The 27,963-nt window shown below is 37.5% G+C and overlaps 1 protein-coding gene across 6 annotated transcripts in view; it reads left to right on the top strand.

Moving 5' to 3' along the window:
* The window catches only part of WDFY3 (WD repeat and FYVE domain containing 3), a 210,556-nt gene that overhangs the window by 77,060 nt on the left and 105,533 nt on the right, over nt 1-27,963 (top strand). For 5 of the 6 annotated variants that reach the window (XM_058667081.1, XM_058667078.1, XM_058667077.1 and 2 more), the window contains 11 exons: nt 2,116-2,583; nt 3,123-3,224; nt 5,960-6,153; nt 11,369-11,826; nt 13,443-13,526; nt 17,950-18,127; nt 19,219-19,433; nt 22,255-22,370; nt 22,798-23,029; nt 25,568-25,668; nt 25,806-26,024. In XM_058667081.1, the coding sequence (XP_058523064.1) occupies nt 2,116-2,583; nt 3,123-3,224; nt 5,960-6,153; nt 11,369-11,826; nt 13,443-13,526; nt 17,950-18,127; nt 19,219-19,433; nt 22,255-22,370; nt 22,798-23,029; nt 25,568-25,668; nt 25,806-26,024 (2,367 nt within the window). The remainder of the gene's footprint in view (nt 1-2,115; nt 2,584-3,122; nt 3,225-5,959; nt 6,154-11,368; nt 11,827-13,442; nt 13,527-17,949; nt 18,128-19,218; nt 19,434-22,254; nt 22,371-22,797; nt 23,030-25,567; nt 25,669-25,805; nt 26,025-27,963) is intronic. The other variant, XM_058667080.1, reaches the window with a different exon arrangement.

Here is a 27,963-nt window from a genome sequence, read left to right as displayed (position 1 = left end):
TATAATTTTAGTATTGTTAATATTCTGGAAACATGATTATGCATGTTTTATTGGTGCTGCTTTAATAAAAAAAACTTGTAAGGTGACCTCAGCAAGAGTTCAGAATAAAGACAGGTGTGGTCTTATGAAGAGCTACATTTTCTGTAGGAAACATATTAAAAACTTCTCATAATAGTATCATTCAAAACACATCAAATGTGTGATCCATTTATTGTTTTGACATTTATCCCTTTAGATCATTATTCCTGATATAAGTCCAGAGTATAAACTTTTATTTCCATTGTTCCTTAAGATTTTCAAACTTGCAAGTAATGTACAGATAAACAAAAATTTCTTTTTCTCTGTCATACAGAAGAAATTAGTGAGTTTTAAATACAATTTAAGATTTTGTAATTATCTGTTGATTATGCATGATGGAAACAATATGGACATAATGGCATTACCCACTTTCCTATCCCCCTGAACCTTTTTTCTTTTTTTTTTTCTTTTCTTCTTTTTCCTTTAACTGTAATTAACTATGTAAAGATTGTCAACAACAATACAATAAAAAGAAAAAAAAGTAAAAAAAAAAAAATGCTGTGCTCCTGAAGCCAGTCACAGAGATGTTAGTCTTGATGTTGCTTGGTCATTTACTGCGATTAATCTGTTTTAACTAATAGTGCCTAGATGTACTGGATGATAAAACAGATTAAGGATGGATCTTAGTAAGAAATCTGTTGGTTCAAGAATTACTAACATTAAAGCTTGAGTGAGGTTTCATACCTCAACAAAATTTTACCAGGAAAAAACAAAGAAAGAAAGAATTACTACCACCCAGTGTTCTGCTGACTAACTGTACTGAACTCCTAGTGCAAGTGCTATCTTTGTGTGTGAATATCATCCCATTTTACATCTGACTTGCATTGTTTGTGTTGTACTCATTGTGTTTTAAACAATCCGTCTCTTTATGGTAGGCAATTCATTCTTACAGATGGTTATTAGTATGCCTTATGATATCTCCTGAAACCAAATAATTAAAGTCAAACTCGGAAAAATCTAAAATGTTGTGTTACCTTAAATATAGCTCTTCTTACGTCTTTTCTTTTGGATGGGGAGCATAACAATTTATTAACTGAAAGTTGGTTTATAAAAACTACTAAAGTTATTTCTAAACTTTTTTTTGGTCTCATGCAGTTGAAGCTTTTGTATTTGTTTATCACTCTATCTATGCTTTGTTTTTGGTTACTGACATAGTAAGCACGATATCCTCAAAAGAACAGTAAAATATTAAGGAAACTGGAAATAATAGAAGTTTGTGTTATTAATTTATGTGTTATAAGTTTATGTTATAATTTTAAATATGCCAAAATTTAGACTCATATATATTCTGAAGTTTTTTGAAATGCTTTCATTTTTCAAAATGTCCAAGCTGGGGTTTATGAACAATCTTTCTCACCCATTTCATGTTTTTCCTCATTCTAGATTTATACTCCTTCTGAAATCTGGATTATCCTATTAGGCTCACTGTTAATTTTTCATCACTTCTGGAAATACTGTAGATTTCTGATAGTGGTAGATCTGTTTGTATTTATTTATAATTATTGCCACTAGTTTGCCTCTCAGGAGCAATGAAAGATTTTTGTTTTTTCCAATTGATACGTTTAAGTCACACACTTAAAAATATAACTAGTAGCCGAAAATTTTTTTAATGAGTGTTTATGTAAGATTTTTTCTTCTCCTGATTCTCTGTTTTTCATTTCTGCTTTCAAGCTTGCTGATTCTTTTTCCTCAATGCCTTTTCTGATGGAAAAATACCTGCCTTTGTTGTCAAGGCGAACTTTACAGAAAATCGCCACTATACATTTCCAAACTTTGAAGCCCAAACAATATGCTTTTATTCTCCCTACAGCAACCTGCTTTTTCAGCATGCATTATCCTTGACTTGGAATATTCATAGTGATGAATTAAAAATTTAGTCAATATAATTGATTTTAATTTTGAAAAAGAAATCTTTTTTGAAGACAGTATGTTTATGGTAAATAGTTGGTAAGTGTTATAATTCATGATATGCTTAAACAGATGAAATTGCCAAATATCCAGTAACACCTTCTTTTGTGTTCTTGTTTTCTGTTTTAGGTCACAGTGTGAGAAACATCCAGGCCTTTGCAGTTCTTCAGAATGCATTTTTAAAAGCCAAAACCAGCTTCCTTGCCCAAATCATCCTTGATGCCATCACCAATATTTATATGGCTGACAATGCCAATTATTTCATCCTAGAATCACAGCACACCCTGTCACAGTTTGCAGAGAAGATTTCTAAACTCCCAGAAGTACAAAGCAAATACTTTGAGATGCTGGAGTTTGTCGTTTTTAGTTTAAATTATATCCCTTGTAAAGAACTTATTAGTGTTAGTATCCTCTTAAAGTCTAGCTCTTCTTACCACTGTAGCATTATTGCAATGAAAACCCTTCTTAAGTTTACAAGACATGACTACATTTTTAAAGATGTGTTCAGGGAGGTGGGCCTTCTGGAGGTCATGGTAAACCTTTTGCATAAATATGCTGCCCTCTTGAAGGATCCAACTCAGGCACTAAATGAACAAGGTAAAGCATTTTCCATCATTTTGTTTATTATTTGAAGAAGGGGTTCAGGAAAATTGTTTATGTTGGTTGTGCTTTTCGTTTAGTTATTCTTTTGGGTGAATTCCTGGGAAGCATTGCTGTGACATCCCAGTGAATCTTTCCTGATGGTAGTTTGTTCCCTCACCCCCTGTTAATAAATCAGGGGAATTTAAAGTAAAGTAAAACTTGAAAGAACAACATGTGTGATCTACTACTTTCTGCTTGTGAGGGGAAATTTATAAAGCTATTATCAAATATTTATCAAATGATTTATGTTGCAAATGTAAATGTTTCTACTAATTTTAGAGAACAAATGCAAAAATGTGTCAAAATGATCCAAGAAGAGTAGAATCAAAAGATAAATTTGTTTGGCACACACAAAAAATTTTTGAAGTGTATACATGTTAAGTTATATTGTTAGTGATGAAAGTAAATGTTAAAGAAATATTAAAAACATTAAAAATGCATCAAGGAGAAATAAGCATATCATCTTTGTGATTTTGGCCTTTGATCTTTCATAGGGGACTCAAGAAATAATAGTTCAATCGAAGACCAAAAGCACCTGGCTTTGTTGGTTATGGAGACCCTGACAGTGCTCCTTCAAGGATCGAACACTAACGCAGGTGACATGCACCACGAGGCTCCACGGCTTTGAGAGGGAATTACATCTGGTTACAGTGTTATGTAGTAATTCTTGCTTCCGAAATATTTCTATCACATAGAGAAACAAAACCATTGGTTAAATGATGAAACAGTCATGATTCCAAACCTGTAATACTTTTATCTGTTAGAAGTATAGTAGTGACAGGAAATATTGCCTTCTTGCTATTTTAGAAACCTTTACCTGATTTTTATATTATACCCTGTGTGAAAGATATTTTCCTTCTGTTTAACATGAAGTCATACTCCAATGATTTATTTACAAGTTTTCCAAAATACTTGACTTCATGTGGTAAAAATCCTACTTTATCATCTTATTACATCCTAAAGGGAATATTGAGAAATTATTCCATAATAAAACTTATCCTCTCCTAGGTAGATTAGATTCCTTAATAATTTTGCTGTATCTTTAGTCTCCATTTTCCATTTAAGGTTTTCTATCCATCATGAATAGACAATCTGACTATATTTATGAAATATCACTCTTGCTTTAAAAAATACTTCCTGAAACTTTAGTCATCATCAAAAACTCTTAGGCAACATGATCAATATAGCTTGAAAGAAGTGAAAAGGCTGGAAGGGAGAGGAATTAAATCGAAACTGCTTGAATCATGGAGATTCTTTAGGGAATGGCAGTGGGTTTAGACTGTATTTTACATGATATGAGAGGGCCAGAATTTTTAATTAAATCCATGTACAAATGCATAACTGATGATCTGAAAGCAGAAAAACTCAAACTTTAACACATTTAACATACATTATGTGTCCCAGGTACTATAATGTAAGTGGTAGAAATGCAAACAACAGATAATTGCTTTAAAAAAAAATCTTTGTTTTGTTTTACTTATTTGAAAGGCAGGACTGACTGAGAGGAGAGGCAGAAAAGATCTTCCATCTGCTGGTTCACTCCCCAAATGGCCGCAACGGCGAAGCTGGGCTGACCCAAAGCCAGAAGCCGCGAGCTCCTTTCTGGTGTCCCATGTAGATATTGAGGCCCAGTCACCTGGGCCATGTGATGCGGCATTTCCAGGTGCATTAACGGAGAGTTCAGTGGAGGTGGAGAAGCCAGGCAAGCACCAGTGCACATTAAGAATGCTGACAGTACTTAACCCAATAGACCACAGGGCAGTCCTTGAGATAATTCTTGTTCCAAGTGAATTACAGTCTAATGTAAAAGGACATAAGTACATAATTATATAAGTAATTATATAAGCACAATTTTGGCAAAGGGTAAGGCATGGCTGAATTAATGTAGTAGCTAATTGAAGCAATGAATATGATTAACGGGTGACATAGTGACATTTTCTGTCATACTACATAATCTCCTTATATGCTGTAAGTAAGTTCACTTGGCTGAGATACACAGAACATAATAGAAGTATACTCACAAAACTTTATTTGGCAGATTAACTTTTGACAACCTGATCTGAAGAGGCCCTGTTGGGGATTGGAATATTTAAGGTAGTAGAGTAGGTACATTTGCAGGAATGTCAAATATGTCCACACAGTTCCTTTCTTAGCATGTTTCTTTCCCTTGTTAAGGAAAACATGACCGGCTCTCTGATCTCAGGGACTGTAGAGCTTTGTCCATTGTATTTAAGAAATGCTAGTTATAGTAATTGTCTGATGGGCCCTAACTGACAAGCAGAGGTTAGTAAGCATAGTCTTCATGTAATCGCAGACTGTCACAGATCGCATGCTGTGCAGAACGTGCAAGCCCATGACTTACATTCACTCAAGGTCATATCCTGACAAATTTAGCAAAGGGAAAGCCACTGCAGATGTTGGCAGCTGCAGCAAAACACGTGCTCAGTTATTCACTCTATCACCTCTTACTAGGATGTAATTCAAGAGGCCATCTTCGTTTCACGGGGCCAAACATAAGCAGTAATAGTAAGACTATTTGTTGTGAGTGTTAATAAAGGTATGTGTAAAGTGTGTTCTAAAAACATGAAGCATGGAGGAATTACTTGAAGGAAATAACCAGTAATTTAATCACTGGGTCTGCTTTTGTTTTTTACTCCAGGGTGTTTTTGGTGTGAATGCACTAATTGTGAACTGGAACACGGGCTATTAGGGGTACATTGCCTAGTCATAAATCCTTTTCTGTTGCTTACTAGTATTGTGTCTTTAGCAACTTCTCTGTGGCAGGAGATGAAGATTAAAACATGAATCAATAGTAAAGACTTTAGAGCCATATATTGATGCTTTGTGTTACACGGTCTGTCTGTCTTCTAGTGCTCTACTTATCCAGCATAAAGGTTTGGATTCTTGTAATGTATCCCACAGTAGAATGATTTATTTTGTTGCTTTCTTATTATCATTTTGAAAGCGTTTTTCCAATTAAAAAAAGAAACTTAAGGATAGTTCACCTGAAAATTATTTGCATAAGTTTATTTTGATATTCAGTCTCCTGATATCTTCCTGGAGAATTTCTAAATGTTCTAGATTTGGAGAATTTGGGCATGCTAAACATATCAGGACTCTAATCATCTCTTGAGGAAACCCAGTGAAAGTGTGTCCCCAAATGTGCTTTTCCTGACATCTCAATTTTGCATTGTAATTTAGAAGGTGAAATATCTTGGGTAGATTTTATTTGCAGTATTTGGAGTTTGTACCTACAGATGTAAGCATTTTAGTTCATATGACTTGTCTCCAAATTGGTAGCTCACCTTATGTAATTTCTCCTGCCCTCAAGGGATTTTCCGAGAGTTTGGAGGTGCAAGGTGTGCCCATAACATCGTGAAGTATCCTCAGTGCCGCCAGCACGCCCTGATGACGATCCAGCAGCTGGTGCTGTCCCCAAATGGGGATGATGACATGGGCACTCTCCTGGGGCTCATGCATTCAGCCCCACCCACAGAACTGCAGTTGAAGACGGACATTTTAAGGGTAAGTTTGACAAGTGTGTCTCTTTTCTTTCTGCTATAAAAATCTGGAGTTAATTATAGTAGTGATCTGTATTTAAGTCAGAGACAGGGAAGCTTCAGAAATCCAGAATACCATCAAAAACAAAACAACAACAAAATCTCTCAACTTTGTACACATCAGGAATCCAGAAAAACACAAGTCATTCAGTTTTTCTTTTTTGGGGGGGGGGAGAAGCAGGAACATTTATTCGAGCATGCCCGGGTCTCTGAAGAAAAGGAAGACCCAGTTTTTCAATATTTATTAACTCACGGCTGATAAGTCATTGCAGTAATTGTATTGGGTTATGGGAGTTATCCCTCAAATTAGAGATTATTCTAGCAAAGTGTGCCATCATATTATTGCTCCAATTAAAGTTGCTCGTAGCATAAATACATCTCTGAAATAAAGTGTTATAGAAAACATTATACATGTATGCATAAATCTGTATGTAGTGAGTATTCCTGTATATAGTAAGCAGTGTCCTAGCAAGTTGCTTATGCTTTTATTATCTATTTTTTTATCCTAAAAATAACTTTTATGAGTGAGAAAAAAAGAGTATGTTTAGAGTGATCATCTAACTTGACTATATTTTAATAGCAAAATTTTTTAGAGATTGGAACTAATTCTCAGATTTCAATACCCTATATTCTTTTTATAACACCACTGTGTTTTACAAAGATTTATACATTTTTTTCTCATTATATTCACTGATATTTCTATCAGATATGCAAGAGAGATCATGTCAAATTTAGGATGTACTACAGTCTTTATTAACCAGGCTTGGTGATAGCAGTACCCTCTAGAAATTAGCAGGTGAAAAATCCATCATGATAATCCAGTCTGAATCCAAACCGGGAGAGGAAAAATGGTCATTACTGTCAAATCCATCCATTAAACTGAAAACCTATATTTTAGCTTTCCCAGCAATGTAAATTTTCCTAAAAATGTGCAGTGAAAAATTGGATGCATTTCTAAAACTAAAAACATTTATCTGTTATTGGCTTGTTATATTATTGGTAGGCTTTACTTTGTCCTTGAACTCTTAAAAGTGCAGATATTAGAATTAGACATCTGTTATTTTGTGGACATGTGTACCAACAGCATTTTGATGTGACAAAATTTTGCCCACTTGGCATTCAACAGTATCTTTAGTATAATTCAAATAGTTTGATTAGTTGTTGTGTACAAAATGAGAGATAAATTCTTTGATATTTCTAGGAGGTCTCACTAGAAATACCAGAGTCCCAAATCTAAAACTTGAATTTTTGGATGCTTGTTAAAGACACCAAGAAGACTTAAAATATCAGAGAGAAACAGAATTGTTTTTTCACATAACGCTATATAGATTATATTTAGTTATTTACATGAAGTCTTCACATACATTTAAAACAAGTAAATAACCTTTGTTGATTTAACTTAATGAACTTAATGAAAGACAGAAAACAAAAAAATTACTTTTATATATAAAAATACTTGTATAGAATAAATAGCACATTGATTTAACTCATACCTTGAGACAATTTAACAGTGGGTAAGCACTCAACTTTATATCAGATTATTTTTTATATAAATGTTCCATTTAACAATACCTTAACAGTTATAAAAGGCTAAGTATTTTCTTTTGGTGGACTTAGTTAAATCAAGTTACAGAACAGGTTTGCAAGTAGGTTTTTTTGTTTTGTTTTCTTTTTTTTGTGGAGGTGCTGGGGATGAGGTTGGCTGTGCTGCAGCCGGAGAAGGAGGTGCAGGAATAGAGCCCCACGGACAAGAGCTGAGGGAACTAGAAGTGGCCTGCTGTGCGGTTGGAGGGTAGGGTGGCTTGGAACTGATGTGGGCAACAGTGATGACAACCAGCTGCTGGCTGTGGTCAGTGCCCCTAGATTTCCCAGCAGCTGGGCCAGGAGCCAGGTTAACAAAACCCAAGCGTAGGAAGGAGGTATGTGATATGTGAGGCTATGGTTTCCTTCTGCTTGGTTGCATTGTTACCAGGGTGGAACATTAAGGAGAATGGGATTCAGTTTCACTTCCATCTATGGGGTATTTTGGATGTCAGATCTCTTAAATACATTTGATGCATGGTCACAGTGAAACAATTTGTCTATAAAGAGGAGTACCTGCTCCCATGAGGAGCCCCAACAAAGAGGGGGAATTTTCCTCTGACACAAAGGCCCAATTGAAGGGTGATCTTTCCTTCCACATGGGCAGAAAGAGGAGGGTGAATTCCCGGGGCCCCACAGGGCAAAGTTGGTAAGCCAAGCAGAATTTGCACAGAGCAGACCAGGAGCCCACTACCAGGGCAAATCGGAGCCCACCTATCAGGCTAAATGAGGAGCCCACTCAACAGGGTGAATCGAGGCCCACAATCCAGGGTGAGGGGCCTCACCCAAGCCTTTCTGATGTCTTCAAGTCCCTGTTCAGGTGCCAGTTCTCGAGGGTTTCCCTGCCAGCAGGCCCCTGAAATCCTTGAGGGGGAAAGGCAAAGGTGACAGTCCTCCCATCCAACAACAGCACTGTAATTGGCTAGAAGGCACGTCTATCCCTTTAGACCCTCCAGTTACGTCACAGGTCACATTCATCACATGTGGTTGGCAGGTAGACTGTGGGTCATGCCCACCAGGTAGCAGGCAGAGATCCAGGGGTGGTCGCCCATACCCCGAGAGCCTAGCGGGTGACCCGGAAAAAGTTTCTGGTTCATGACTTTAAGGAGCCCAACCCTGACTAATTACAGCCATTTATGGGAATGAATCAATGGTCTGAGAAATCTGTCTCTCTGTAACTCTGTCTTTCAAATAAATGAATCAATCCCAAAATAAAGAAGCAACTGAAGGAATGGAAAGGGGAAGGGAAGTAAAGGGAAAGGGGAAAAAAAGAACAGAGAGGGAAGGGAAAAAAGAAGGAAGGAAGGAAGCTGAGTCTTGAGTGTTCCTATGAGCAAGCTCTGGCATGAAACAGGGCTGGGAGGCAGTGGGAAGGATATATAGTCTTAGTTTCAGTTTCCTATTTTTTTTATCAAGAGCTGCCTCTCAGTGCCTCCATTCAATTGACAACATGTTACAGATCTGTGTGATAGAATTTTTCATTTGTACATAAATCCAAAATTTAGTGATTATTCTACATTATAATTCTGCAGATGCAGATTTAAATTGTGTTTGTGCAAAAGTAATGGTTCATTAGTATGTTTTGTCTAATTAACCATTCACCATCCATTTCGTTGTAACTTTACTATTTGCTACTAACCATCATTGCTTGCTGGTTTCACCAAGAAGGTAGTTCTTTCAGATGCTGAAATCATTCTGTGGCAGTGTCAGAGTTCCAGCAATGCCATTTGAGGGGGTAGCAGATGTGCTTCTCTGGCACTGAACACAACATGCTGATCGAAGACTCCAAGCACTGTGTTTTTCTAATCCCCATCTGGATTAGCCAGGCATATGATCTATGCTTGTTACTGTAACTCTGACCCCCCCCTCCTCATTTGTAAACTGGTACTTGTCACATTTCTCCCAACAGTGTTTTTGGAAGATGGATGATGTTAATGGGCTTTATCTGCCAGGCAGTTAGCTAAGGGTGTTACACATATTTTCTGTAAGATGTTGTTATTTTCCATTTTCCCATAAGCATGAACTGCACAGAAAGGTGAAGTCACTTGTGGAACAAAACACTTTTTAATTTCAAAGTCAAGGTTTGAATGCAAGCATTCTTACTCTAGCCCTTACATTTTGTAATTCTGGTTAATTTACAAAAAATTTTTTTTCATGTTATAACATCTTGTGTTATTAGGAGTTAGTAAAATGTGGAAACCTTGTCGTTATCAAATACTTAAGATGAAATTTTTTTAAAAGATCCCCGTAAAGATTATAAAACCTGAATAAAAGCTAATGAATGTTATTTATTCAGCAAAAAAAAAAGATGAAAATTCATTAGTTTTAGAGCTTATGAGGCAGCATATTTCAAAAAATACTTCTATGTACTATTATATAGCTTTTCATTCTTCAAATATCTTTGGAAATATGTGAGCTATTTTCAAATGTGATGATTAGGAAATTGTGTCTTACATAATGGTAGAATATCTATCCATCATATTATCATTATTGAAACAAAGAGCATGAACACCTTTTGTACCCTTAAATACAGTTTAAATTGCCATTCAGGGCAATATAATATGGCTAGGTATATAAAAGGGGGAAATCTTGCTTTTGCCACTGCATAAACAGTATAGTCTTTAGCAAATTATTTCATCACATTGGATCTCAATTCCTCACTTACTAAAAGAAGATAATGACAGTACTTAACATGGGATTCTTGAGAGAATTAAATGAGCTAATGCATAGAAATATGTGGTGTCTAGTATATCAATAAATGTCCAGTAAACTATTAGGTCGTTTTATAAAATGCTAACTTTAAAAACAAAGTTCAGGGACTAGCGGCTAACATCCTCACCGTGTAATCACCAGGATCCTACATGGGTGCTGGTTTGTGCCCCTGTTGCCCCAGTTCTCATTCTATTCCCTGCCTGTGGCCTGGGAAAACAGTCGAGGACAGCCCAAGCCCTTGGGACCCTGCACTCATGTTTGAGACCTAGGGGAAAGTTCCTGGCTCCTGGCTTCGGATCAGCTCAGCTCCAGCTGTTTTGGCCACACTGGGGACTTAATCAGCAGACAGAAGATCTTCCTCTGTTTCTCTCTTCTTCTGTGTAAATCTGACTTTCCAATACAAATAAATAACTCTTTTAAAAAATATAATAAAAAATAAACTAAGTTCAAAGGGACATACTTCAGAAATAGCTGATAGTTCATGTGGACTGAAAGACCTTGCATCTGGGCCGCCCTGGCCATATCTTTGATGCCTCTGAGAGTAACTGAGCATGCATCCACAAACATAATCACAAATTCTCATGAGTGTGTAAAGTCATTGAATTAATTATCAATTAAAGATAGGGGGAAAACTTTCCAGCCAGGATTTGGAGATCACCTTATCCAAAGAAATGTGTGCTAGTGTTTTCTGAAGTTATCATCTGCTACTTTTAATATGGCATTTTAAAATTAACAAAATATTGATGTGTTTTATAGAACTGCCTATTGAATAATTGACATGAGCATTCATGTAACAAGTAAATTCACAGAGTGATGTTTCCTTTTGATATTTATGCATGATGGTTTTAATTTTTTTTTTTTTATTTGCTGTGCTTTTTCACTGTTAGGCTCTCCTGTCAGTCCTTAGAGAAAGCCATCGTTCAAGGACCGTTTTCAGGAAAGTTGGAGGATTTGTGTACATTACATCCTTGCTGGTTGCTATGGAAAGATCTTTGAGCTGTCCACCCAAGAATGGCTGGGAGAAAGTGAACCAGAATCAAGTGTTTGAACTTCTCCACACCGTGTTCTGCACCCTGACTGCGGCAATGCGCTACGAGCCAGCCAACTCGCATTTCTTCAAAACAGAGATCCAATATGAGAAGCTGGCAGATGCTGTTCGCTTTCTTGGCTGCTTCTCAGACCTAAGAAAAATAAGCACGATGAATGTCTTCCCCTCAAACACACAGCCATTTCAAAGACTGTTAGAGGAAGAGGTGATGTGTATGGACTCGGTGTCACCCACTTTAAGGCACTGCAGTAAACTCTTTATCTATCTCTACAAAGTAGCCACAGATTCCTTTGACAGGTATGGCTCTGTTCTGTCCCCTAAGTAGCAGGGTGCTGTCAGCATAAGTTCCACATTACCTTGAGTGATAAGTTACCCCGAAGGAAAGTGGAAACAAGCAAATCTTCTCTCCTACTTGCTATATTTGTATCTATGCTGTTGCTTTGGTGTTGACTTCCGACTCAGAAACCTTTATATTGTTTGTAAACTTAGGCTGAGCTAACCCTCATTACACTTAATGGAATAGTTTCTATGAATTCGCCTTTTATGATGATGTTTACTATCGTTCTGTTTTTTGTTTGTTTGTTTGTTTTTGCTCTTTACCCTCAAAACATTAGGTGTATCCAGGCTTACTGATACTAGTTATCAACAGAAGACCATGGTTATCAAACTACTTATTTCCAGGAAGACAGATGTCCTGTCATGCTTACCAGTTTATAATTTTCCATAAACGCTTTAGCTCTCTATGTGGTATATTGCTATATTAGTCCATCAATTTCATGAATCTCATAAAAGTCTTTCCTCCAATAAAGAGGTTTTCATTGACAGCTTGCTACACACAAAGGCATTGTGGGAGAAGATGAAAATCTAGCCCTGCCCACGGTTGACTAGGTCCTTGTCATGCTTTAACTAAAATATGGGCACATCAATAAATAATTATAATGTATGGAGACAGTCTGTAGGGCAAATCCCAGGGTTCCCAGGGACATGGTCAGAATGCCACTTGAGGTTTCAGCTGTCTTTCGGACTATAAAGAAATTGTGATCGTGCTGTTGCTCTATCCGGCCCAAGCATTATCTCCGTTACTATAGTTTTATTTCATTAATAAATGAATTTTTTGCGTATTACCTTCATTAGTAGGCATAGACCTGCTAACTGCGATAGAGCTTCAAATACGTTTTGTGTCCTTGACTTTGGAATATCTACTGAGAATCAGATGTTCCTTCTTTCTTAAATAGGTCTTAATCTGAAATGTTTGGATTTGAAAATCCAGGTATTGTAAGAAAAACTGTTTCTGATTTTCAAAATGAAATGTGTATTTTCAAAGGTACCTCAAAAAGCCTGTGGGAAAAATGGAATTAAAATGTAAATTTATTTTGGTACAAACAAGTTTTGAAATCCGTGCATTTTTTAGATGCGCATCTTAATGACTTTTTAAATGCCTCTTATGCATGCATTCCAAAATTTGACACACCAAAATAAACTTACCTTTTAATTAAATTCTCCAAGAGCTTTTTTTCATGTACTTTGTATTATCTAGGTAACATGGATTATTACTGTGCTTTAGGAATTAATTTGTGTAATTTGTTCTCTCATATTTCAATTCAACCTCTCTTCCCCTGTTTTCTACCCATCTTAGTTAGCCCGTTTTTAGTATGCTTTGTCAAAAACAGGGCTTGCAGCACTCTAACAGAGGTGTTAAATGTTGGCGTCAGTAGGATAAGCACCGGCCTTAAGCATGCTTTTCTGTCTCATTCAGTGCATGTCTTGCAGTCCTGTTCCCTGTTCCTGCTGGATAGGAAGGGTGTTTCTGACAAAACTTTGACTGGCATTTCTTGTGAAACTAACCAGCCGCCTACTTGGTGTTCTCTCCTTCTAACCTCTCTAAACCACCCTGTCTGTTTTGTTGTCTGTAGTCATGCAGAACACATCCCTCCCTGCCTGACAAGTGAGTCTTCTCTCCCCTCTCCTTGGGGTACACCAGCTTTGTCCAGGAAAAGGTACTGATCTTATGAGAGAAGTCGATATTTATATGTATGGGTTTTTTTTTTCCCTTTATATACTTATGTTAATGTGGTGATTATGTTTCATAACTTCACTTTTTTGGGGCTTTTTTTATTTCAAGGTTTTGAAATTCTCTATTTCAGTTGTGCCTGTTCAGAGTTAAATATGTTTATGTTATGAAAAATTTCTGCGATTTTGTCATCTGTAAATTGGGTAATATGAATATGTCCCTAATTGTTTAGAATATGTCCCTAAAGCAGGCATATCCTTTATTTAAAAAAAAAAATTAGAATGGAGGACTTAGTTCCTCTTTAAGCAGAGTACCTTTTTTTCTTCTTACTGTAGTGTTATTTAATCCTTCCTTGACTTTTTACAATTATTCCAAAGTGAACTTCACAGCACAGGAAGGAAGTACCTGATGAGATTCAACCAGTTGAAATGCTGCACAGGTACCAAGACTTGTTAAGGCTAACTTTGAAAAAGTGAATGAAACCCTACTCCAGTTCTTAACTTTCATCCTTTCTGTTTAAATGTCTAACTTAACCTTAGACTACCTCTTGTCAGTAATTTATGAATTTACAAAAAGCTCCAGTTGGTTGACAAAAGTACAGTTAAGTTCCATGTAAGTTTCTGTCTAAAGCCTGTATTTGCAATGATCCCAGTACGTGGGGTAGGCACCAAATACTCTTTCTTCTTCTCCCCACCTTTCCCTTTTAGCTTTTAAAAAAATAAATCCTGAGATTCTGCTATGTTATTGTTTTAAGTTTATTACTTTTCTTTGGATTTGAAAATTGAGTATAGTAGGAGTCAGTGCGTCAAAAATATTGCAAAGTCCATATTTTGGGATCAACATTGTGGCCTAGTGAATTAAGCTGCAACCTGTGATGCCAGCAATCCATATGAACATGGCTGCTCCACTTGTAGTCCAGCGCTCTCTAATCACAAGAGCAGTGGAGGATGGCCCCTGCCATCCGCATGGGAAACCCAGGTGAAGCTTCTGACTCCTGGCTTCAGCCTGACCCAACCCTGGCCATTTTGGCCATTTGAGGAGTGAACCAGCAAATAAATGATCTCTCTTTTCTCTCTCTCTCTCACTCTTTCCTCCCTCTCCCCCCTCTTGTGTAATTTTGACATTCAAATAAACAAATCTTTAAAAATATGTGTGTGTACATTAGGAATATAGTTTAGAGTAGTCTTAGAGAATTTGGATTATTCAGCATATTTGTGCTTAAAAACTTTTTTTTTTTGTCTTTGTAAACATTGTTCTTAATTCATGAAGCCCTAAACTGGGTACATTTGAACTGACATATTGTTTCTTTCTGAATGGAGATAAGATGTGAAAAGAGTACTGAGTTAGAGAAGTCGTGTTAATTCCTAAATAGATTAAATCCCAAACAATTGTAGTTCTAAAATATAACAGTCATCCTGTGAATGGTAATTTTTAGATCTAAATATTGCTATGTTTAAAAACATGTAGTCCTTTTAATAACTCAGAACTGCAAAACAGAAATTTACATGTGAAAGCAATATATCTTTTTAAAAATCCAGTAGATCTTACCAGTTATTTAAATGGTAATTTTGCAAAGATAAATAGCATTTTCTTCCTTTGCATAAAGAGATATTTATGGCCTTAAGTTAAAAGAAAGAAAAAAAAACATTTTTTTTTTTAGTGCAGCCATATGTAGGGATGCCAGGTCTTTGACGAAAGGAAAATTGTTGGAGAATCAGCACAGCTGGTTGAGCGAGTTCTAATGCATGTGAGCTTCCTGCCATTCTTACACTGAACATTATCTCAAGGACAGAAGTTCATGTCAATAGCAGAACTACTGTGGAAGTTTCGGGCTTCCAGCTATTCCATTTACATACGTTTTGCTCAGTAATAAGAATGGTAAACCAGCAAAGAGGACAATGTTTTTACTCCACAGATTTAAATATACAACTTTTGAAACAGATTTTAGTTGCGCTATCTCTGGAATTATATCAGTTTATGGGTATCTTTTTTCTTGTGGCAAAATATGCTGGTTTTGTTGGCAAAACCAAAACCAAGATTGTACTATTTTCAATGGCTTGTGGAGCATTGAAATACCAAGGACGTTTGAGTTTGCGATATTTGTCTAACATGTAAAATCCTAGAGATTGTCTAGCTGTTTTAAGAACTGATGGGAAACGGAATAGCCAGCATCATATTTGAAAATGTATAATTTAATAACCTTTTAACTTTTTATTATTCAGAAAGAATCCTAGAATTCAAGCTGAACAATGTTCAAGCACAGAGGAGGTGAAAACAAAATAAAAAAACATAACCAAAGCTCTGTAGGCTGTATCTACTGTGGAGAAACAGGTGGCACATCTAGTTGTCGAACTCAGTGCCTGTGTATACACACTTGATGATAATTAAAGCAAAGCAAATTCAGAATTTAAATATATGACTCAGTACTCCCCAAAGATGCAACTGTGTCACAAATATATGTGAGAATTTAGGATGAAATGTTTAATAATGATTTCCATAACTTTTATAAGTGGTTACAGAGTGAAAATTTAATAAAGGTTGAAGTATCACTTTATCCTCTTTGCAGTGGTTAAGTCTTGCTTGGGAATTAATCACTTAATAAGCTTATTATAATCCTGGAATTTAAAAAATATAAATAACAATGAAAGCATCAAAGTGACTTAGTAAGAATTAATGTCATTACATCCTATTAGACTTAGTTAACAAATGCCATGTTTTAGATTTCATCATTTTAAAAATATTCTTCTGTTTCACATACAAAGAATCTAATTCTTTTATCAGCATATTGTTTGTGAGAAATTTAGAAACTTTTTCTTGTAGTAATTATGTGGTAGTCAAGATCTCTGTTTCAAAGGCAGAAAAGTTTCTTGTAGTTTAATTCATAATTAAAATTCAAACCCGAACAAAATTTATCAATTCAGAAATAATTTTGGAAAGCTGGGAATTAAAATATACAATTAGGATGTGTTCATCTCTAAACAGAGTTGCAAACGTGTACTGGAAATACTTTTTATGAAATTTCTGAATTCTGTGCTAGGGAATTCTTGATACAATGTAAAAGACTTACACATTTTTTTCTAGATGCGTCAAGGTATTTTAAAGAATAAAGGAGGCAACATAAGAGTAGGATTCATTGGTATTAAGCATTTCTGAATGTCTTACTAATTTTAAAGATCAAATATTTCTGAGTAAGAATAAATGGCATTGAGAACATGGTTGTGGAGGATGTACTAACTTATGGAAACAAACTAGGAGAACTCATGCACTTCATTCTAAGCAAAGCCAAATGCTTTCCCAGAATCTCTGCTAAACAGAGAACGGCACTTTTTTGAAGACATGGCAGTGCCAATTCTTTGCTGCTACAGCACTGACGTAAAGTGTCTGTCTTCCCAAGCTGTTTCTGTGCCGGAGCCGAAGCTGCACTGCTCTCAGGGACAGAGCTCAGCAATACACAAATTATACCGAGACCACCTCACTGAAACAAAGAACTACGGAGCCCCAAGCATCTGTTCTTACTGCCAAGATGCAAAATGTGCAAAATTCATGAATTGTAGATGAATTGTATGAAATAAAACATGGAGATCATTCATTGAAGAGAAGACGTGCGCACATGTCTCAGCCTTCTGGCTCAACACAAACTTACTTCATAGAATGTGCCTTCTACATTCCTAACAATTGTGATGCATATTTTCAGTGGTATTGCATGTAGTGCTGTGTGAAGTAAGGGAAGGCAGCTGCCATGCTTATTATATTTATTCTTGGAAGCCATGCATAAGCCAGGCCTGACTGTGTTGGCTCAAGATCACATGGATCTTGTTGTATTGCCTGTGGATTAAGAGATGCTTTAAAAACTCAGAGGTAGCAATAGGTATTACAGGCCATGAGTTAAGACACCCCCTGGGACTCCTGTATCAGAGTACCTGATTCTCCACTTCCTATCCAGCCTGGTGCAAATGTGCCTGGACATCAGCTGTCATGATGGCTCACACTGAGATGCTACCACTCACTCAGCTGACTAACACCAATCTGGTACAGCCCTGCCATGACTCACATGTCAGAAGCTAGCCAACAAATAGATCTCTGTCTCTCTCTGTCTCTTACATTTCAGTTAAATAATTATTTTTTTTAAAAAAGACATATATGTAATATCAAAAGAAAACATCTCATTGCAGGAAAGATACATGAGGGTCAAAAAGGGTTGATGGTTGAGTTTCCTTAGTGTCAGTCAATAAGAATATGATCATACATTGCTTTTTTATGTCTCAGCTTTAAAATGTTTTGTAACCCACCCATGAATTACAAGACTTTTTGCTTATATCAGTGGATAAAAGTAACAGAAGATGAAGAAAATCAACCCCTAATATAATTTGAACTAAATACTCAATTAGCCTTTTTTCTTTTTATTATAGACATGCCTATCATTCTGTTTCAACTCCCCCAGTTTACCCTCATAAAAATGCGGCTGACCTGAAATTACATGTGACAACCTCATCTCTCCAGACATCCGATGCGGTCATCATCCATCCTGGTGCCATGCTGGCTATGCTGGACCTCCTCGCCTCTGTTGGGTCTGTGACACAGCCAGAAGTAAGTGTGGATATTTTAGTTCCATCTCATCCTAATTGGGAAGTGACATGTGTGATAGTTTGAGCAGAATGAGCCGAGGGGCTGGGGTAAGAAAGTGTTTCAAGCAACAGGATTTTTTAAGTCTTATCTTTCATAATGAATGTTGAATATTTACCAAATGTTTTAGAATTAAACATTCACTTTCTATTGCTGGAACCAAAGTGATTATGTGTGGTGCTCAGATCATTCTGTGTCTGCTTGTACATCTGTCCAGTCATTGAAATTGCAAATAATACAGAAATAAAAATGACTGAGAAAGATATTACCTTGAGGCAATTTTATATTTTGACTTCTGTTATCCAAGCTTGGGTGAATTGGAGTTGACTATTTTTGTTAAAATGCTGAATGGCTTCTAAGGTCTGATGTGTCACAAAATGTAAACAGTAGGTCTTTCTTTAAACTAGTTGTCTACCTACCAGAAAAAAGAACTTTACACCTACTCTGTCTATAAAAATAGAGGCATTGGGCCCGGCGGCGTGGCCTAGCGGCTAAAGTCCTCGCCTTGAAAGCCCCGGGATCCCATATGGGCACCGGTTCTAATCCCGGAAGCTCCACTTCCCATCCAGCTCTCTGCTTGTGGCCTGGGAAAGCAGTTGAGGATGGCCCAATGCATTGGGACACTGCACCTGCGTGCGAGACCCAGAAGAGGTTCCAGGTTCCCGGCTTCGGATCGGTGCACACCGGCCCGTTGCGGCTCACTTGGGGAGTGAATCATTGGACGGAAGATCTTCCTCTCTGTCTCTCCTCCTCTGTGTATATCTGGCTGTAATAAAATGAATAAATCTTTTTAAAAAAATAGAGGCATTATGTAGTCATACAATACAAAAAACTTGGAAGAGAATGGAGTCCAGCTGGCTATGCTTCTAGCAAAGTTAAAATAGGAAATGTCTGTCAAGCCCTGTTATAGAGTTGCTGTATCACTCTAAGCCAATTTCTTAGTGTATCAGGTTAGATTTTGAAGTATAAAAACGTACATTCAGAAACATAAACTTCATGTGGAAAGAACTGTCTCCTTTGTCTCACAAAGTGATACATTTCTTTGTTGCCTTTAGCATGCTTTGGATCTTCAACTTGCTGTGGCCAATATCTTACAATCCCTGGTGCACACAGAGCGCAACCAGCAAGTCATGTGTGAAGCTGGTCTTCATGCGCGGCTGCTGCAGAAGTGCAGTGCTGCCTTGGCGGATGAGGACCACTCCCTGCATCCACCCCTCCAGCGGATGTTTGAAAGATTAGCCTCTCAGGCCCTAGAACCCATGGTGCTGAGGTCAGTGAGTTCTCCTGTTCAGATTCAAATAAACCAATCAGTAGTGGCAGTTTTTAGAGTTTTTATGCTTTAAGAATTCTTGCCTTAGCAGTCCAGCATTCAGTTTTCCATGGACAAACCCAAAATTATAGCCAGAGGAACACAGTATTCCAAATATAGCTCTTAGACCCAAATCTCGCTGTTGGTAAGCACTTAACATTTCACTGCATTGGTTATTCCATTTGATTTTAACAAACCCTCACTTTCCTTTAAATGTAAGAAAAGGTTTAATGTCCGTGATTTGCATCAAAATTCATATTTAAGGACTTTTCATATATAGAAAATGCTTTGAGAAACACTTTATGAACTTTGATCTTGAAAGAACTATCAGTTCCCAAGTTTAGTAGAGATGGGTTGGAGAGGTTCCTTCTCCCCTTCCCACAGTTGCTTCCAGTGGTTCCATGCTGTGTAACTATAGTACAGCAGCACAGAGGTTCATCTTATCAGGAAGTGTCCATGTGGGTCTGTAATTGTCATGCAGATCTATGTAAAACATCACACAGTCAATATGTTACAAACATCTCCATGCTACCACTTTATTGTCCCCTAACCCTAGGGGATCATTAGTCTCTTCTCCCCAATTTTGTAATTTGCAGAGTGTTTACATGAACAAAATCATATACTATGTGACTTTTTAAATATATATATTTGAAAGACAGAGAAAGAAAATGGTCTCATCTCTTGATTTGTCTCTCAGATGTCTGCAAATATGTCTAGTTCTCGCATATGGTGCCAGGAACCCAACACTCTCCCATGGTGAACATTAGCAGCAAAATTGATTTGGAAGCAAAGCTGGAACTTGAACAAGCACTGTTAATATGACATGCAGGCATCCTAACCAGCCCCTTCACCTCTGTGCCAGTGCTTACCCAATATGTGATTTTTTTAGATTGGACTTTTATTTTTATTTACCACAATAAACTTTAATGCACACAAGCCATTATTTGTATCAGTAGTTTGTTCCTGTTTTTTTAATAGTATAAGTATGTATGTACCACAGTTTGTGAGTCATCCATATATATATATGAGAAACTGCATTGCAAATTGCCATTTTTAAGCATTTTTTTCTTTATTTTCATAACTCAACAGAGTTAATGTATGAATCATCTTATTCTTCATTTAAACAAAACGTTCAATCGTGTGTCCTTTCATTTTGGGAATACATGCAGTTCTTTTTATTAGATTTTTTTCATGTATTAGTTTTTCTTCATTATCTCTGGGGGATTGGCTTTAGGACCTCCTGGAGATACTGCAATCTGCTGATGGTCAGGTTGTATATATAACATGGCATGCTGTATCTTTCCAAATGCTTTAGATCATCTCTTGTTTACTTCTAATGCCTCATACAGCATAAATGCCATGTAGATATTTGTTCTGCATTGATTAGGGTAGTGTTACATCAGGAACATGCCTTGGGCCTAATCTAGAAGACTTCCTTTATTTTTGATACCTCTGTCATGTCCTATCACTTGGGAAATATTAATGAATTCATATTAATGAAGAAATCTTCATAACCCTCACAAGAGTATACTTTGGTGAAGGAATCTCAGATAAGCAAGTGATCATAATACTGTAGATTGAATTTTGTTATAGCAATGCTAAGCAGTTTACTAGACAGTTGATTCAGACTGTTTCTGGAGAGGGCTTATGAAGGAAATAATAGTTAAGAAAGTACAGAAGGAAGGAAAGAATTTTCTTTAGCAAAAACCAAATGTAGTGATCTAGAGCAGAGAATGAACAAAACACATTTAGGGAGTCAGAAGTATGCCTTAAATGGCCTTTGTGATGGGAGAGCAAGATGGGACAATGAAGCCGGACAGTGGAGTAAAGATCAATCCGAATTAGCTCCTGTGTTGGATTACATGCCGTCACTTGGGAGAGTCTCCATCCTCACAATGGGACAGCCACTGCAGAGTCCCAGGCAATAGGATGACAGCAAGTAGATTTCTGTTTGGGGAGATGTTGGGTGTTACAGAAAGTAGACTGAGTGGAACAAGATCAGAATCTTGTTAACACTGTTTCAGGACAGGCCAGTGCTGTGCTGTACATTATTCGCCACAGTTTGCCACACTGGTATCCTATAGGGGTGCTAATTGAAGGCCCATATACTCCACTTCTGATCCAGCTCCCTCCTAATGTGTCTGGGAAAGCAGAGGAGGATGGACAATGTGCTTAGGCTCCTGTCATTTACATGGGCGACCCAAAAGAAACTCCTGGCCTCAGTGAAATTCAGCCTCTGCCATTGCAGCCATTTGGGAAGAAACCAGTGAATGAAAGATGGCTCTGCCACTCTTAATCTGTAGCCCTGCTTTTCAGATAAATAAATCTTTAAGACAGACCTTTTTTGGGGGAAAAGAAAAATAACATGGTTTGGTTAGTAGCAACAGAAATGAAAAAAGAAAACAGATTTAAGATGTTTCTAAGGAGTAGAACAACAGGATTTCATGATTTTTGAAAATGGAAAATCAAAAGAAGAATGAAAGCACATTTCAGTGAGATTCGGAACAAAAGAGAAGCTGTAGGTTTGAGTACAAGATGATGACTTAAACTGAAACGTGTTGGACTAAGGGAATGTCTTGTTTTTATTAACTTTTGAAAAGCATGCAGTAGATTAATACATATATCAGGATGAAACTATAAAATTAACCTTATATATTGCTTCTAAGAATGACTTGGTATTTCTTTGGTATTTTGTAATTCAGTAAATCCCTTTTGTTGTATGCTGGTATATGCATTCTATTCTATTCTTAATCAGGGAATAACTACTTTGTCTTTCCCTTAGGGAATTTTTACGTTTGGCAAGTCCTTTAAATTGTGGTGCCTGGGACAAAAAACTTCTAAAACAATACAGGGTTCACAAGCCAAGTTCACTGAGTTATTATGAACCAGAGATGAGAAGTAAGTTGATTTTTGAGATTCCCTTTGTTAGACTTGTTTCATCCATGAAAATCATGTGGAAAATGAAAATCATTTCTTGTTGGGGGGAATAACTGCTGCGAGAAGTCTTCATTTCTTTAGTTTTCTCAGTGGCATATGTAATGGCAGCCATTGCTGCCTTAGATAGAGCAGTCAGTTAGATGATTATTACCAGGCTGTGGATTTACAGGACAGTGAGCATAGGAAAATGCAAAGGAGGGGAACTCAAAATTTTTGATGAACAATTGTAGAGTCAAGAGTGAAGCTTCATGGCTCCTAAAAAGCTGAGAAAAGGGATAGATCCCTGCATGGCAGCAGAGAGGCCAGGACAGAATGTAAATGTGGTAAGAGTTATTATTATTTTAATTCTATACAGTATTTTTCCCAAATAATTCTCTTTGACTTTCAGGTAGTATGGTCACATCTCTGGAAGGCCTGGGTTCGGATAATGTCTTCAGCTTGCATGAAGATAACCATTACCGGATAAGCAAGAGTCTGGTCAAATCTGCAGAAGGAAGTACAGTACCCCTCACCAGGGTCAAGTGTCTGGTCTCCATGACAACACCACATGACATTAGACTTCATGGGTCCTCAGTTACTCCAGCTTTTGTTGAATTTGACACATCCCTTGAAGGGTTTGGGTAAGGAATTTTTTCAATGTAGCCAAGCCTTGTTCTGTTATTTTTATGCCTCACACTTGCCTTTCCAAGTAGATCTTTGATTTTAAATATATGAGGTTAAATTTATTAATATAGCACACTATATATTTTCAAATTATTGTATTCTTTAAACACACTGGTTAATATATCCACAGTCAATTATCATTAATTATTTAGTATACTAAATAAAGTGATGATATCCAGGAACTAATAATCTTAAGACTCATGATTCAAAACTGCTTTTATTAATGAAACTGTTGTATACATGGTGGGGTTTTTTTGTTACTGTTTTTTGATTTTTTTTTTCTGAATGCGATTTTGTCAGAAAAGCATTACTCATTTACATTCTCTTATGTATTTTCTGTGACTGCTTTCATGCTAACATGGCAGGATTGAGTAATCATAATAGAAATTGCGTGGTTCACATAGTGTGACATACATATGATCAAACATTTTCCTGAAAAAATGTGCCAACCCCTGATATATAAATGTCTAGATAATACGTAACTTAAAAGTTCTTTGCATTTTGTGATCATTCTGTCCTTAAATGACCTAACATAGACACAAGGATTCTAAGTGTTGAGCACTTACCTCTTCAAATAAATATATTTTAATCTGTAGTAGCAGTGGGAGCAGTGAGGAATCCATACATAGAGAATTGAGAATTGCTAACATCCAGCTGCTTTGACATGCACACACATGCTGATAGAAAACTTCGGGATATAACGGTAGTTTGTAAGATCCAAAAGGTTCACATAATCTGTAAATTGTATTTTAAAAATATCATCCTAGGTTATAATCGAGCCATAGAGTGAAACATGCTTGGAGTGTGAGAATCAGCATAGCCGGTTAAGATGTAATCACTCGGGCCCGGTGGCGTGGCCTAGCGGCTAAAGTCCTCGCCTTGAATGCCCCGGGATCCCATATGGGCGCCGGTTCTAATCCCAGCAGCTCCACTTCCCATCCAGCTCTCTGCTTGTGTCCTGAGAAAGCAGTCGAGGACGGCCCAGAGCCTTGGGACCCTGCACCTGTGTGGGAGACCTGGAAGAGGTTCTAGGATCCCGGCTTCAGATCAGTGCGCACCGGCCCGTTGCGGCTCACTTAGGGAGTGAATCATCGGATGGAAGATCTTCCTCTCTGTCTCTCCTTCTCTCTGTATATCCGGCTTTCCAATAATAATAATAAATAAATCTTTTTAAAAAAAAGAATACCTCTTTACAGAAGTCAGTGAAAGAGGTGCCTGGTGCTATAGCCTAAAAAAAAAAAAGATGTAATCATTCCATATTAGAGTGTTAGCTTCTGCTGAACCATCTCACTTCTTCCTAATGCACCTAGAAGGCAGCACATCATGGCCCAACTACTTGGGTCCCTGTCTCCCACATGGAAGGTACAGGTGGAGGTCTGGCTCCTGTCTGATTGACCCTGTCTGGCTGTTGGGGGCCTCTCAGGAGTGAATCAGCAGATGGAAAATCTCTCTCCTTCCGTCTTCCTTCCTCTCTCTCTCTGATTCTGTCTCTCTCTCTCACTCTCTCTCTCTCTCCTGTCACTCTGCCTTTGAAATAAGCAGAAATGTTTGGAAATAAAAGGTAGTAATAATGGGAGTGACTAGAAAGGAATATAAGGAATTTGAATTTCTTTTCTCTTAAATTTATTTATCTGGGAGGCACTAGGAGAGTAAGAGACAATCGGAGCGAAAAGAGCTCCTGTTGGCTACTTCACTCCCCAAAATGCCTGTAATGACTCGGGTTGGATCAGGATGAAACCAGGAGCTGAGAACTCTTCTGGGTCTCCTCTATGGGTGATGGACCCAACAGAGCTATGACTACTGCTTCCCAGGGCCCACGTTACAGGGAAGATGGAGTGAGAAGCCAGAGCCGAGGCACAAACCCCTAGCACTCTGATATGGGTTGTCAGCATTTTAACTGCTAGGGTAAATGTCCACACGAAAAAAACAAATAAGGGAGTTTGTTTATGAATAAGCAGCTTGGTACGATATAAGCAAGAAATATATTTTTTTAATGTGTTTGAAACACAGAGAAAGAGAAAGATCTTTTAGCTGTTCTGTGCCTCCAAGGGCATGGAATAGGAAGAAGCTGGATTAGAAGCAGAGAAGCCAGGCCTCAAGCCAGGCACCCCAGTGTGGGATGCCTGCATGCCTCAAGCAATGACTTGAGTGATGTGCTGTCTCATCCCCAAAAGAAATCTGTGGACTCAGGATGCCATGGTTTCACCTTCCTGCTTAGGGTCAGACATTGATAACATTTTACCAAATGCAAGTGATACCTTCATTTTCAAATGTTCAAATTAAAAATAATTGTCTGAAAGATTTTTTTTTTTTAAGTGTTGTGTTTTAGGCCTCTCACATAGTTCAAGCGAGTGGCTTTGCTAGACATCCTAGACACATGCTGTAAACTTTTCTTTTGAGTTCCGTTAATGGACTGGCAGCTTGTTTCACAGTGATGGGTGCATAGTGTTCAGAAACAGTGGGCCTCCAACATGTGTTTGTCTTCTGTTTGACAGCTGCCTGTTTCTGCCCAGTCTGGCCCCTCATAATGCGCCTACAAATAATGCTGTCACAACAGGTCTTACTGATGGGGCTGTGGTCAGCGGCATTGGTTCTGGTAAGTGGTATTTTCTTTTTACTATTTTTAGTAGATTATATTTTTTTAGAATTTATATACTTTTGTTGGCTTCTTTTTTAATGTGGATATGACTCAACACAGACTCCTCCGTTGTTTCTTTCCTATTTTTGCTTCAGGTGAAAGATTCTTCCCTCCTCCCTCTGGCTTAAGCTACTCTAGCTGGTTTTGTATTGAACATTTTAGCTCTCCTCCAAATAACCACCCTGTCCGACTTCTTACTGTCGTGCGTCGAGCAAATTCTTCTGAGCAACATTATGTGTGCCTCGCTGTGGTCCTATCAGCAAAGGACCGATCTCTGATTGTTTCCACTAAAGAGGAACTACTGCAAAACTATGGTCAGTATTTAAATGTTTTGTTGTCTTCTTTTGATCCCAAAATCACGAAAATATCAATTTAATGATTTTTAAGCTCCAAATGCTAATTCTCTTCCAACATGTAAGTTACATATGTTCAGTCTTGAATATTGACTCTCAAGACACATTCAGAAAGAGAATCAGAAACTGTGAAGTAACAAGTGTGAAGAAACAACAGCTCTGACTAGGAAAGCAGGTTGCATGTTTGATGTATTTTGGTGAGGATTAGTGTTGGCTGTGAATTCTGCTTTACTAGTTTTCGTTGAACACCTGCAACCATATGCGCCACCCTGTGCTAGACACAATAACATTTCAGTTATTTTAGGCATTACTTACTTTTACAACTTTAACATACCATTTCATAATTCTAATTCCTTACAATATGCCATAACAAATTGCCATGTAGAATTTCAAGTTCTGAACATTTGTAAGGATCTTCCTAGATGATTTAAATAGCAAAAAAATATAAATTTCAAATCACCCAGTTTTCTTTCTTCTGAATAGAAACATGTATATGTACATGTTCTAATCTTTTAATTTTGTTCTTTTAACTAAAAAAATGAATATTAGATATGGATTCACATGTGGTTGGTATTCATTACTTTGAATATAAATTTCAATTTGATTATAAAATTTCTTGGCTTTGTACCCTACTTCAAGCCAGGTATCAATATAGATTAAAATTCTTGCTATAATCATTTACTCCTCATTGGCATTTAGTCCTGTTGACTTCTTTCTAATCAAAGCTCTCTAATCTTGGGGCTGCCATTAGAACCAGTGAATTAGGCTGCCATATGCAATGCTGATGTCCCATTGACTCCCCTCGGCTCCACTTCAAGTCCAGCTCCCCCCTATGCAAGCAGAAAGGCAAAAGGTGGCCCAAGTGGTTTGTAACCTAACTGTTAGGCCAGACAGCTACTTACAACTTTCCACACATCAGCAAGGTTTTGTGCTAGCTTTGATGTTAGTAATTTTGTACTCGCAGCTAAACATCTTACTTTGAACAGGAATCAAATGTCTTTCTCGTAATTCAAACAGATAATGTTGCTATTTCTTGGCATGTATAGATTTTCTTAAGATTATAAAAATAGAAATTACTAGTTCCTTCTTCACATAATTTAAACTTTACTTTTTAGTATCTCTCCTTATGTGCTTGCATTGAAAGATAGTGTGTTGTACATTTTATGTTTGGAGACTAGCTCCTTAATTGACTTATTTTTATTTTGCTTTTATTTAAAACTTTTTTTTTAATTTTCTTGAGAGGCAAACAGATACATATATATGTAGAGAAAGCTTTCATCTACCAGTTCACCCACCAAATTCCAGCAGTGAACCCTGGCTGGGGCTGAAGCTCAGAGCCAGAAATACAATTGAATCCACATCTCCCTCATGGATAGCAACAACCCAGTCATGCGAGCTATTCTTGTAGGATCTGCATTAGCTAAAGCTGAAGTCAGGAGCCAGAACTCAGTTATTGAACCCAAGTACCATTACATGGGACACGGGAGCCTGAAGTCTTCACAGTAGTCTTAAGTGTAAATGTCCACCCCTTGAATTTTTTTTTCAAGTGAGTTTTTTTTTTTTTTTTTCATTTTATTTAATTTGAAAGATTTACAAAGACCGGGCCGCGTGACCAAGCGACTAAAGTCCTCACCCTGAACGAGCTGGGATCCCATATAGGCACCAGTTCTAATTCCAGCAGCTCCACTTCCCATCCAGCTCCCTGCTTGTGGCCTGAAAGCAGTCAAGGATGGCCCAAAGCCTTGGGACCCTGCACCCACGTGGGAGAACTGGAGGAGGTTCCAGGCTCCTGGCTTCAGATTGACACAGCACCGGCCGTTGTGGTCACTTGGGGAATGAATCATTGGACAGAAGATCTTCCTCTCTGTCTCTCCTCCTCTATGTATATCTGACTTTCCAA

The sequence above is a fragment of the Ochotona princeps genome, chromosome 7, assembly GCF_030435755.1.
Source record: "Ochotona princeps isolate mOchPri1 chromosome 7, mOchPri1.hap1, whole genome shotgun sequence".
Classification (NCBI taxonomy): domain Eukaryota; kingdom Metazoa; phylum Chordata; class Mammalia; order Lagomorpha; family Ochotonidae; genus Ochotona; species Ochotona princeps.
This window is presented reverse-complemented; position numbering and strand designations above follow the sequence as displayed.